This window comes from Antennarius striatus, chromosome 21 (genome assembly GCF_040054535.1).
Source record: "Antennarius striatus isolate MH-2024 chromosome 21, ASM4005453v1, whole genome shotgun sequence".
NCBI classification, from domain to species: Eukaryota; Metazoa; Chordata; class Actinopteri; order Lophiiformes; family Antennariidae; genus Antennarius; species Antennarius striatus.
The window spans coordinates 640,685-654,666 of record NC_090796.1 but is presented as its reverse complement, the minus strand read 5'-3'; the positions used below and the strand labels follow the sequence as shown (position 1 = coordinate 654,666).

General features: G+C 43.1%; 1 protein-coding gene across 1 annotated transcript in view; it reads right to left on the bottom strand.

Moving 5' to 3' along the window:
* Nucleotides 1-13,982, bottom strand: part of ryr2a (ryanodine receptor 2a (cardiac)) — a 137,270-nt gene that overhangs the window by 72,237 nt on the left and 51,051 nt on the right. Inside the window, exons 16-29 of the mRNA XM_068306304.1 lie at nucleotides 13,442-13,560; nucleotides 12,228-12,361; nucleotides 11,876-12,117; nucleotides 11,599-11,791; nucleotides 10,716-10,920; nucleotides 10,434-10,538; nucleotides 9,578-9,681; nucleotides 9,238-9,321; nucleotides 8,916-9,075; nucleotides 8,214-8,361; nucleotides 7,880-7,983; nucleotides 7,583-7,687; nucleotides 7,326-7,500; nucleotides 6,422-6,630 (exon numbers count right to left, since the gene is read on the bottom strand). Of these exons, the coding sequence (XP_068162405.1) occupies nucleotides 6,422-6,630; nucleotides 7,326-7,500; nucleotides 7,583-7,687; nucleotides 7,880-7,983; nucleotides 8,214-8,361; nucleotides 8,916-9,075; nucleotides 9,238-9,321; nucleotides 9,578-9,681; nucleotides 10,434-10,538; nucleotides 10,716-10,920; nucleotides 11,599-11,791; nucleotides 11,876-12,117; nucleotides 12,228-12,361; nucleotides 13,442-13,560 (2,087 nt within the window). The remainder of the gene's footprint in view (nucleotides 1-6,421; nucleotides 6,631-7,325; nucleotides 7,501-7,582; nucleotides 7,688-7,879; nucleotides 7,984-8,213; nucleotides 8,362-8,915; nucleotides 9,076-9,237; nucleotides 9,322-9,577; nucleotides 9,682-10,433; nucleotides 10,539-10,715; nucleotides 10,921-11,598; nucleotides 11,792-11,875; nucleotides 12,118-12,227; nucleotides 12,362-13,441; nucleotides 13,561-13,982) is intronic.

The following is a 13,982-nucleotide window of genomic DNA, read 5'->3' as shown; positions in this document are numbered from 1 at the left end:
ACTGAACAACCACTCAGGGTTAAGAGTTGCCTTTGTTACCCCAGAAGCCCCCACTCTATCTGAAGCCATCGACCTCAGTCAGTGAAGCTAAATGACTAAATGAGTAATAGTGTGTTCTACAGCTAAATGACCTCTATGCTGGTAGACTCCCGTATACACATTAATCCATGTACATCACCGAAACGCTTTTGCACTATAATATTCATTATATCCTCCAAATGCATGAATGGACATATTTCTAAACCTTAGTGTCCAGTTTACTGTTTGTTTGCGTTCTGATGCATGTCAAATGTGTTCTAGTTGTGCTGTTCTTGTGCCCTAGAATAACAATCATAAACAGAAATGTCAAAGAATAACATAAAGTAATTCCACTCTTCAAAAATGAAAACAAACAAACATTTACTAATTACAGACCAATCTCACTTGTGCCTCAATTTTCAAAAATTTTAGAGAAACTCTTCAACTCTCGACTAGAAAAGTTTCTTGAGAAACATCCCATAATTAATGAAGGTCAGTTTGGTTTTAGAACCAAAATAACTACATCAATGGCAATAACAGAAGCTATTGAAGAAATAACTAACGCACTGGAGCAGAAAAAGTATGCAGTTGGTCTCTTTATTGATCTGAAAAAAGCATTTAATACTATTAATCACGTAATATTACTGAATAAAATGGAAAGATATGGATTTAGGGGGTTGGCTGGGGACTAGTTAAAAAGTTATTTAATAGGGTGGGTACAGTTGGTAAAAATGGGTCAGCATTCATCAGCTGTACTTGGCATTGCTTGTGGTGTCCCCCAGGGGTCAGTGTTGGGGCCAAAACTGTTAAATCTGTACATAAATGATATATTTAACACAACCAAAGTCCTGAAACTCATACTATTTGCTGATGACACAAATATATTTTACAGTAGTGATGATTATTTTGAGTTTGTAAACACAGTAAACAGGGAACTAAACACAATAAAAGAATAGGTGGACTCAAATAAATTATCTTTGAATATAAATAAAACCAAGGTAAGGATGTTTGGAATAATGTCTGAACAGAAAATAAGTATTGATGGCACTCAAATTGAATTTGTAAGTGAAAATAATTTTTTAGGAGTTATAATTGATAGTAAATTGGAAACCCCATGTCAGACACATAAAAACAAAAATCTCCAAAACCCTCTCAATTATAAATAAAGCAAAACTATACCTTGATGGAAATGCACTTTATACTGCACCTTGGTCCTCCCATACCTGACATATTGTGTTGAAGTTTGGGGAAATACCAGAACACAATAAATCCTCTGATCATACTACAGAAAAGAGCAGCGCGGATCATTCACAAGGTTGGTTTTCTTGAACAACTCATAACCTGTTTACGCAGTCAAAGTTGCTAAGATTTCATGATCTTGTACAATATAATACATCAATAGTTTTATATAAAGCATTCAACAGATTATTACCACCAAACCTCTAACAATTCTTTATAACTCCAGTCAGGGCTCATGACTTGAAAGGTTTTGGATATTTTTCATTGCCGAGAGCTCAAACCACACGTAAACGTTTTTGTGTGTCTGTGTGCGAAGTGAAACTCTGGAACAATCTGGACTCACAACACAAGAAATGCAAAAGTACTCAACAATTCAAACTGTTATATAAACATGGTCTCTGGTCAAAATGTAGAGATGAGGGTCTTTAACTCAAACTGCTGTTCTGTTTGTTTACATGTGCTCAGTGTTTCTTGATCATCGTTGGTATTTGTTAATTACTGCTGTTGGCATTTGTCCATTACCATTGTTGGTATATTGTACATTACCATTGTTGGTATATTGTACATTACCATTGTTGGTATATCTTGCCTTCCTTACATTGTTGTGTGGAATTGCTACTGCAATGTGATGATTTCATTGTTGCCCATGGTGACGCCATCATGATGAAATTATTGTGTGGTTGTCCTTGAATCTTCGAAGTAGCAGTGAAGCTCAGTGTGTTGATCTCTGAATCAGGAACTGGGGTGGGATTACATAAGTTTTCTTCTTCCCACTCCCTTTCAGGCAGAATTGTATTGTTGAGTTATGATCTTTGGTTATTTATTTGTTTATTTAATTATTTTGTTTGTTTGTTTTGGTTTTGGTTTTCCTTGCCTTGACTGAAATAAATGAATAACTGACTAACTAACTAACTAACTAACTAACTAACTAACTCACGAACTAACTAACTAACTAACAATAAATTTTAATCTAATTTATTATCAGGCATCCAAGAATCAGTAAACAAAATACTTAATCCATTTTATCAGCTGTGTGGAGGTTTCATAATCCGTCCACTAAGGACTATACTATATATTCTTCAGTGAGATATACAATACTCTCTTAGATTATAATCTTACATTAATGTGATCATGTGACACAGTAAGACAGGCTGTTGTGAACACATGTCTTAGTCTTGAGGTAAAGCTCACTTTTATTTAACAATATTCTTTTTGACTGAGGATTTCTACCATAGAAGCGTGTTGCAGTAAACCACCAGCCAACACTACACAAGAGATTCATCATCAAAGACATTTAATACTTTGAAAACAAATGATATCCAAGTGACCCAGTTCCTCTTGAAGGGAGCTTCTCACACCTCTCATCAGAGTGAACATTCCACTAGTCTGGATTCTTCTGCTTCACTGGATGATTATCGTAAAGTAGTTGAAGTCACAGGTACATGCGTGTACTTGTACACATGGTAGAGAAGCAAAGCCCATGAACTCTGACTGGTACTTTGGGATGTACTTGGACTGGTACGGGTCGACTCAATAAGTCATATTACTGTTTCTATCAGCAATAAAATACAACCTGGTAAGAGCGTTGTGGTGTGTGCCAGTCACTGGTCAGTCCAGTAGAACGGACTCAGTTACTGTTACACAGGTACACATTCAATGAATACATTATTTTAAAACTTCTTTCATATACATTTATAAGGAGCACTGGATTATAAACTACATCTGATGATAGAGTGCACTTTCAATGAATGGCCTATCAAACTGTTTTTCTTACAATACACCTTCAATGAATGGCTCATTTTAAACCTTTGTGATATATAAGGCGCACTGGATTATAAGGCGCACTGTCGGTTTTTGAGAAAATGAAAGTCTTTTAGGGGCGCTGTATATGACCAACATGTCAGGATCAGCAGAACTCCTTGTGTCCCTCCCTGTTAGTCACTTCCGTCTCTCAACGGGAGCAGACGTCATTCTTCTGTCTCCTGTTGTCTCTATCTCTCTAACTCATACCCAGACTGACTTTCACTTATTCTCTGCAAAATGACGAAACCAAAAGGAAAATCTGAGGATACTAAAGACCAGATGGTCTCTATGAAAGAATTAAAGAGTGAGTTAAAGAGCAACTTTGATAAGTTAGGGAGTGACTTTGATAAAAAGTTGGAAGAAAAGCTCAAACCAGTGCTAGACGCCTTGGAAGAAATGAAGGATGAAATGAAGAAAATGCAGAAAGACATGGATGAAAGAGACAGAAAAATTGTTGTCTTGGAACAGGGACAACAAAGAATGGATGATTTGGAACAAAGCATTCGTATAAATGATGTGATCATCACTGGAATCAACATCAAGATGAGGAATTACAGAAATGCTATGGCTAGCGCTGACATCGAGTCTCTGGAGCTACAAGTGAGTTCTCAACTGAGGGACCTGGAGATAACTATAGATCAGACCAGATTGAGACGTGTTACCCATCACCATCTGGAGGTAGGAGACCACCTCAGTGTGATAAAACTCAACAATCGTAAACACAAGATAGCTCTTCTGAAACAAGGCTTCAAACTGAAAGGAGAAAATGTCTCCATCAATGAGAATCTCACTAAAAGAATGCTGATATCGCTAAAAAAGCTCAACAACTGAAGAAGAAAGGACTGATCGACAACACCTGGACCAACACCTGGACCAACACCCGGACCAACACCTGGACCAACATCTGGACCAACACCTGGACCAACACCTGGACCAACACCCATATCAACACCTGGACCAACACCCGGACCAACACCTGGACCAACACCTGGACCAACACCTGGACCAACACCTGGACCAACACCTGGACCAACACCTGGACCAACACCTGCAGGAGCTTCATCAGAACAAAGGGGCTTTCTCCAGACCAGATGAAAACAATGGTGATCAGGAGTGCAGAGGAGTTGGTGAAATACGATCAATAAAGACGCACAAGAGTTGTTACTACACCAGAGATCAGTACAACAGAGTCACTTCAATAGTGGAGCTCTACGGTTTTGGACACGTCAAGTATTTCATGGAACAGTCGAAAACATCATCATCATTGATGTCAGAAACATGGACTAATGAACAAAACAAACATGTATTCATGATAACATGGGATAACATTAACTTGAGACCTTAAAGATCATGTTGATATCTTTTGACAATATAATACCATGTGGAACTGTTAGCGTGTAACAAACTGGTTAATTCTTGTATGAACACTGTCTGCTGAGGGAGGTTAATATGATCATTATATTCTTGTGGAGAACACTGGTAAGGTCAACTTCCTGTTTGACTATCCATGATGTTAACAAACCTTGTGTTCCTAGGAAGAATGTAACCATGGTTATACTCTAGGGTAAAGGCTAATGTCTGGAAGTGGATAAGGGTATGAACATCTGTCAGAATTCACTGTATGAGCTGGTTGAAGACTTTTAATGTCTGAGTTTGTTGATTACATATTCTAATGAGATGTTTTTGTTGATAATTTAGGGGACGGGAATCTTACAAGCCAATGGCTTCAAACCGTCAACCCTTTTTTTTTCTTTTCGGATGTTGTTGATCATGTTTCAACACTGATGAAAGTGAAATATGTTGTAATAACATGTCTGGAAAGAAGAAAAATGAACTGAATAAATAAATATATAAAGCGCACTGGATTATAAAGCACACTGTCGGTTTTTGAGAAAATGAAAGGCTTTTAGGGGCGCTGTATATGACCAACATGTCAGGATCAGCAGAACTCCTTTTGTCCCTCCCTGTTAGTGTGTAAACATGATTTTTGTGTTTCTAGGGTACGGCTGACTGGTTCATCTCCAGCTGACACACACACACCTCCAACACTGCCTGAGATGGTATTTAACCCTTAGCTCTCCATCCACCATTCTTTTGTTGTCCATTCTGCTAATTCTTGAGAAAGTTGTTCAACCCGATCCTGACCGTCTTCTCTGCTCTCTGGAACAGAACTGGGAGCGGTGGTATTGGGTCTTCAAATAAAAAAACCCTAAAGACATGTCATTTAAAAACATTTCTGTTTCTTACTTTAAATGATGTAACTGTTCAACAAATGAACAAAATAAAAGAATAATTTCTGGAAACCTATTTGAAGATATCTTCAAGAAGAAGATATCATCATGATCCCTACACACAGGGAAGACCACCAACGCCCCCCCACAGCGTCTACACCCCACAGACACCAATTACACATCAATTTCTGTTTAAATGCTGTTTAGACCAAATGAATCATTGTTCTATGAGGGGGTGCTGCCCCCTCCGGACCAAGGTTATAATAGTTTGGGATTTTTCATTAGTTTTTATTTTTATTTAGTTGTCACTCTTTGTTTTCAATTTCAGTTTAGTTTTAATTAGTTTTTAATGCTAGTTTGCTAGTTTAGTTTAGTTTTTATTTTTTGAAAATGCTTAGTTTTAGTTTAGTTTTTATTAGTTTTAGTCTTAGTTTTAGTCTTTTTTGGTAGTAAGGGATATTTGTCAGAGATTAAAAAAATTAAGTGCAATTTGTGTTCTGTTTCTTAAGTGAGATGCAAGTAGTTTCTTTCTAAAACAAAAACATGAAAAACTCAAAACCCAGTACCTCCTTAAGTTAAGCTATGTGACTCCTAACTGTAGTTGTGTCGGGCTGCATCGTGCTGCCTGGCCTGGGGTCAGCTTCTGTTTCGGGGGAAGGAGGCTGGGCGTTCTCCCTTACTGGCTCAAGGTAAGCTAGGTTAGCCTTCTTGTGTGCGCTTTTCAAATGGACTTTAAGATTCGTGGGATTTTTCCCCCCCAGAAAGGTTCCACATATTTGATCATGTTCCACTACAAGGCACTTACTCTTGTCTGAGACACAGTCATATTCAAAATATTCCCAAATAGGACTCTGGCGCTTTCTCCCTACTTTCGCCGCCATGCCGCCCGACGGATTGATTCACTGACAAAGACGAAAACTAAGCAAATTTTCTCAATCATTTCAGTTTGTTTTAGTTAGTTTTGTAAACACACAATAGTTTCAGTTAGTTGTCGTTTTTTTGCAAAGCCTCGTTTTTATTTTTATTTCACTTAACGAAAATATTTTTACACATTTAGTTTTCGTTATTTCGTTAGTTTTCGTTAACGATTATAACCTTGCTCCGGACCCTTGGTGCTGGGATAGTCTCACCTCGATGTGCTGGTGGTTGTTGGGGACGGGCACAAACTGGGGCAGCCTCTTGCTGATCCACATGGTGATGTCCCGGTTCATGTTGACGGCGAAGGGCTCGTAGCCCTCCTGAAGACCACAGATGGTGAAGAACTTCAGGCTGCTGACGTCTTTACCAAAGTTCATCCTGCCGACCTGACAGACACCCAGACTGCACACCGGGATAAAACCTGGAGGGGCAAGGAGGACGTGAACGCTCCATGTGAACGTCTGTGTGTAACACTACCAAAAGTTAGAGGACTTCACCTAGTTCAACATTAAATATGCTATTGAAGTAATTTCAATAATAAATAAATAAATATTTTTTAAAAAGAAAAGAAAAAGAAAAGTAAAATACAAAATTAAATGAAACAGGATTATTCCTCTCATTTCAAAGGGTCATTGTACATGTAGTACTGGTAGTCCTGGTTTTCTCTACTTTTTAATATTAAAATAAAAGACAGAAACATAAAAAGAGTCATTTTAACATTCCAACCACCCAAAATGTTACATTAGTAAATGTCATTCCCTCCATTCCTTTGGTGTTCCAAGAAGGGAGCATCATAGGCAGAAAATAACCAATACACAAAATCACTGAGAGTCTATGGAAACTCACAATAGAATCTGTAGAAACACCTCGATCCCAAACGTCACAATTACTATTCATGGTTCTTTCATGTTTGGTGAGGATGGGATGTATAGCTTGTAAAACATTCTCAGGACAAAAAGATGTTTGTATGAAGACACGCAGGGGGAGGGACGGACAGATGGAGTTCATTTAGTGACTGTCAGTGTGTGTGTGTGTGTGTGTGTGTGTGTGTGTGTGTGTGTGTGTGTGTGTGTGTGTGTGTGTGTGTGTGTGTGTGTCCATGTTTCTGACACTGACCTTCCCCCACTTCATAGTCCTTGAAGGCCAGCTCGGAGCCGGAGTCGTCCAGCAGCACCTCCCCGTTCAGCGTGAACATCATGGTGTGTTCGTTCAGGTCCACCATGCAGCCCACCACGTCCCCCATCTGCCAGGCCCGCCCGAAGTGTTCGTTACCCTGGTGCCAGCGCTGCACCTGTGGAGGGACACACGCAGCTTTAGGATGCTTTAAGCTGCACATGGGGGGGGGTGAGCAGAGCAGAGGAACATGGAGCCACCTTGAAGCCATCAAAGACAAACGCCTGGTCATCAGAGCCCAGCTCCTGGTCAGGGAGGCATCCGGGACGGGCCCAGCCCACCCGCATCTGCCCTGCTGTTTGCACCTGTGGGGGGGATAAGGTCCAGGTGTGATCAGTATCCTCAGCCTGATGCAGGTGTGGACTTGTTTTTAGAGGTTCTTCATGCACAGGTTCCTCACACTGTGGGAATTATATTATTCATACTGCTGTTTCTTTTTCTACAAAATGATGTCAATGCTTTAAGGAAACAGAAGTCTCTCATCAGGTTGTTCTCACCTCCAGCTCAAAATACCATTTTCCTGCATTCACACAGTAGGTCTTCTCTGCTCTGAAAATGCGAAACCTCTCAGCAGACATGTTGGTGAGGTCAGACTGAGCTGCTGAGGAAGGACGAGGCAGGATGAAAAGCATGATGGGAAAAGTCACAGACGCACTTTAATTATCCTCTGTATAATGAGATAATAACGTTAGGTCCAATAATAACTGTATTAATTACAACAATTACTGATAGATATAAAGTATCCATCCATCCATCCATCCATCCATCCATCCATCCATCCATCCATCTATCTAGTACATGAGGTGACACAATGAACAGTGGAAATTGTACCATGGTCCTGGTCAGGAGCTTCCAGGTTATAGCCGTATCCCAGCAGGGTTCTGACCGCCTCCCTCAGACTGTCTTTGTTGGACTTCTTGGTTCTCTCATCCAGCAGGACGTAGGGCACCAGCCGGGGGTTCCTGCGGTTCTTCACGTCCTGAGAAGAGACGCAAAAGTTAGCAACAATTGTCTCCTAGATGGGGTGTGCCTCTTCCTCGTCCCGTGTGTCTCCAGCCACAAACAAACAGGTAGATAATTAATTAATAGACATATTATGTGAAGTAGAAATGAGTTCAAATATGTTTTAATCAACCAGAGGCCAGTCAGCACAGTCATTTTATTTAGGTAAGCACAGTAGATCTGTAAACCCCCCCCCCCCCCTTCAAAGCTCCAAACCCTAAAATTAAATAATAACTTATGATGATAATGGCCTGATTTTGGTAAAACCACAAAACAAATATATAATATTTTTATAGCTTTTTTAGGAAGCAGGTATATGTCTGCAGAGAAACTGATCATTATATATTTTTATTATTATATATTATATTATCACATGTTATTATATATCCAGTATTTATTTGTTATGTATGCCTGAGCAGTGGATATGATTATTATATATTATTATTATATATTATATAATTATATGTTATTATATATCCACTATTTATTTGTTATATATGTGCCATTTCCTCCAGGATTAGTAAAGTGCACCTGTTGGATGCCGTAGGTCCAGCCCTGGCGGATGCGGTCCCTGGCCCAGACGTTGTGAGCGTTCTCAGCCAGTTTGTCCACCATGGCCTCCTGTGTGGGGGTCAGTCTGATGTGACTCAGGTCCAGGGGGGCCGGCTTGTAGCCGCTGGACAGCTCGTAGCTGCACACACACATGAAGGCTGCTAAACACACTCCTGTACTGACAACTAACAGCCTCATCTCAGGGGCAGTGCCCCCCACTGAATGTCAGTATTATCCTGCCCCCCCATCTCTATGAAAGAAGGCCATTCTGCCTCCCTCTGCTGATGCTCCAGTGACTTACGTTGGGGACAGTTTCAAGCTTCGGACCTTCTCTACAGCGTGTTCATCTGAGAGGCCAACATGGCAACCCAAGGCCAGAAGAGTTCTGTAACACACACACACACACACACACACACACACACACACACACACACACACACACACACACACACACACACACACACACACACACAATCAAACATGTAGTTTTATGTCCTGGTGTTTCACATCAAGCAGACGTTTATCTAACAGATTATCATGCACTGAATGAAAGGATCATGTGACCTCAGGCCTTCCCGGTGTCACATGACCTGATCTACTGAGTGTCTCATGCTGACGTCTGCAGACACTGAGTGACTGACTTGAGCGTCTCTAAGGACATCTGGAGGTTGTAGCTCCGCTCCTGTTCAGGAAGTCTGGAGAACTCCACCAGACACGGGTGCTGTCGCTTGTTATCATCTCGCACCTGAAACACACACACACACACACACACACACACACACACACACACACACACACACACACACACACACACACACACACACACACACACACACACACACACACACACACACACGCTGATACATGGGAATGAGCCATTCAACGCCACAGCTTTATAAAAAGCTTCAGATGGATGCTTTATACAACTTTTCTTCAAATGTTGTGATAAATATCGCACTAAAATGTTTCTTAGCAGCTGAATAAAAATGTGTGTAACGGCATCGTGACAGCCTTGCATCAATTATTGATTATTGATTCATGTCCTCCTCTTCAAAGCCAACTTCGTCTGAATAATATTACAAAAAAAACATAAACTAAACATATCATATCAGTATATCAGCCACATCCACTGCCCCCTATGACCCCCTATGACCCCCTATGACCCCCTATGACCCCTATGGCGACGCGTGTTCATGAACACATAACATGCCTGCTTCATTAACTCGGACCTGACGCGTCCATATCAAACAGTTTCTAGTTCTGATGTTCTCTGTGGGGCAAAAAGGGCAAAGGTCGCGTCCACTATTCATGCATACTAAGCTAAATGACATCATTTATAACCCTTTTGGTCATGTATTTCTCCATTTCTGCCTTAAATGAACGTTCTCTTGAGGGGACACACTCCTGGGTGTGTGACCCTTCATGCAGGAAACAGCTGCTGCACACGCCTGAAGCGTGTTGATACTCACAACACGCCTGAAGCGTGTTGATACTCACTGATCCGTAGGTCCAGCCCAGATCGATTTTGTTCATCACCCACAGTTCATGAATGTTTTCAGCCAGTTTCTCCCTGATCCTCTCCAAGTGAGGCGGCAGCACGATCTACACACACACACACACACACACACACACACACACACACACACACACACACACACACACACACACACACACACACACACACACACACACACACACACACACACACACACACTTCTTATAAACAGTGTTTATTCACGATCTCGTGTCCCGCCGCCTCACCCTGACCCCCGCCCGTACCTGACTGGTGTCCACCGGGGTGGGGGTGAACGCTGCCTGGCTCAAGGTGACCGTGGGTCCCAGCAGGTCTCTGGCTGCCGTCTGGTCCTGACTGGACTCCAGCTTCAGCTTCTCCCGGGGCAACACCGCCTCGAAGCAGGGCACGTAACCGGGGGGAGGGAGGAACTTGAACTCCCCGTGACGCCCCCCCAGGAGGAAGCGCACTCTGTAGGGCAGCAGTGAAGGGAGACATGGTTCGACTCCACCATGTGAAAAGTTAAAGAGCAAACATTTTATCAAAGTGAACATCCACCCCCTGTGCGCCCCCTGCTGGGGGGCTATCTTGTGGCTGGGCCGTACTTGGTGATAGCCGGGACATGGCCACCTTACTAGTATACCCTGCACACTGCACCTACCCCCCACGTGATGGGGGTTTGGGGAGTGCTCTCAAGTGGCTGTTGGCCCCACTTAACCTCGGCCCTGTACCCCCAAAGGGGTTGGGTTCATCTGTCGTTCATCTGTAGCCACGGCAACTACACACACACACCTCACACAGAACCTGGCCAGGGCTGGACGCCCCAACAGGACTCCTGTGCTCCCTGGTGCAGCTACAATATTACATTTCTCTACAGCCCGAGGTCAGAAAAGACAAATTATATACCGTATACTGTATGTATATATACTGTATATATACAGTACTGTATATATACAGTATATATACAGTATATATACTGTATATATACTGTGTATATACTGTATTCATACAGTATATATAACTACTTTTTCCTGACAACGGATTGTAAAAAAATGTAATGTTATTCTGTGTTCACATTGTCATCCGTGTCCTGGGACACACAAGTGGTGGATGTTCCTGTTCAGCTGAAGCTGAGAGGAGGACACTGACTTGACTCCTGCAGAGAAGCTGACCACGGGGAAGAAGAGCCCATCGGAGTTGAAGTTCTCGAACATGCCCTGGACCGGCTGGCCGTTGATCCTGAAGGAGATGCTGGGAACGCTGAGGTCCAGGCAGCAGCTCACCACGTCCTCCACCGTCAGGAGGTGCTGGTGGGGGGAGCTGACGGTCCGGGCCACGCAGCCTGCAGGACCAGGATGACCACACGTGACCACGTGCTACAAAACACATCAGTGCAACGCAAGCAGACGTCTCCATGGATACGCACCTGACCAGAGGTGGAGCCCGTCAAAGCCGTACGAATAGAGGTCGTCCCCCACCCCGTTGCCCCCCCACCCCTCACCCCCACTGGGGTAGGGCGCGTAGCCGCTGGTGTTGGCCCAGCCCACCCTCAGGTGCGTGGCCTCCGCCGTGACGAACGGGAGCGCCTGGTCCACGATCAGCTCGTAGTACCACTTCCTGTACTGAGCAGAGCCGTCGCTCACCCCCAGGAAGATGTTGGGACGGATGCTGGGGGGGACATCAGGGACACCTCACGATCCAGCTGTGTGTGTGTGTGTGTGTGTGTGTGTGTGTGTGTGTGTGTGTGTGTGTGTGTGTGTGTGTGTGTGTGTGTGTACCTGCTCACGTGGTTGATCAGGCGGGTGGGCAGCAGCAGGTCTCTCCCTGGCAGGAGGTTATCACAGATCAGGTGCTGGTTGGAGCGCACCGCCACACCGTGACACACACACAGCGAACACAACACGTCTAGAACCTACACACACACACACACACACACACACACACACACACACACACACACACACACACACACACACACACACACACACACACGTCAGTATCATGGTTTGGGGGGTAAACTGAACTGTTTACCAATCAGTGTGTTCTTCACAGCTGAGGGACATGTAATCATGTCAACTGTTTTCATATCACTAGGAAGTTAATTTCAGGGTGTAAAATGGAAGCTGTAATCGTGTGTGAGTTGGATGGTGAGGGGAGGGCTCTGCCTTCACTTCCTGCTCCACTGGAAATCTACACCAGCATGTAGAGGGTTAAATGGAGTCCATCAAGGATCAGGACATTTTAGGAGAAAAGTTCTCCATCTGTGAGGAAGATGGAGCTCTGATATGGATGTTCCAGAAGGATATATTCGAAGGAGATCTCAAAGTCCATCGAGGCTTGATTCCAGAAGAAGTCCTGGATCCTTCTAGAGGATGTGAGTCACCTGATGGGATCCAGCGAAGAGCCTTTGTCATGAGGAATGAGCTAATATTCCTCAAGAAGAAGAAGAAGGTGTCTGGATATGAATCAGCTAAGCAGCTAAATCACCTCAAAGAAGAATTCTAGATACTGGTCATCCAAGGCTGAACCAAGTCAAGTCAATTAGAAGTCAGGTTAAGAGACCTTCAGATTTTAGAAAGACATCGTTGGTGTTTTTAGAGATTCTTCTTTAATCTAATAGCTGATAAATAGTAAATGTTAGAGAAGGTTATCTAAAGCTGTTTAAATCAATCCACTGGACTTTAAGAAAGTTTCTTGAAGATGTTTCTCCTCTCATCCAAGAGGCTTCTTCAGTTGTGAACTGAAGCCTCATCAGAAGCCTCGTGTCTCTGTAGGTCTGCCTAAACCCACCATTGGTGTCTGAACCCTGGAATCAACTCAACCTCACTGGTTTTTGGACTAAAGCCTCTGTTTTTCCAGAATTCTGCCTCTGCCCTGTGATTCTGCCTGTGGGTTTTCTGGTTGCGTGACAGAACGGCATAAGGCTCTTTACATACGTGACACATGACACATGAGCTCCTCAGCTGTGGAATGAGTTGATGTGAGTTCACACCTTGTGGTTGCGTCCATGCTTGTCCAGCAGAGAGATAATAGACTTGATGTGTCCCTCTTTAATGATGTTCAGCGCCTCAGGACTCTCCACCAGCACACAGTGGAGCACCTCCAGGATACCTGCACACAGGACACAGGTGAAGGACACCTGCACACAGGACACAGGTGAAGGATACCTGCACACAGGACACAGGTGAAGGACACCTGCACACAGGACACAGGTGAAGGACACCTGCACACAGGACACAGGTGAGGTGACTCAGTGACTCAGGATACACTCCTGCCCTCAGCTTCAGAGCAATATCTCAAGTTACAATCAACCATTGTTTATTAATGGTGTGCTGGTACTCAGTGGTGGGCCGTCAGGGTCTGCAAGGCCTCCTCTGATGGCCAAAAAATATCTGAATCACAGACTGATGTTATTATATTTTGTCCATGAATACTTATTAAATAATTCCAATGTCTGTCAGCTTCCTTTCATTGCCTTTCAGCTGGCTGCGCTGCGTCCAGACGTGTGTTTTCATATTTAAGCATTTAACCAA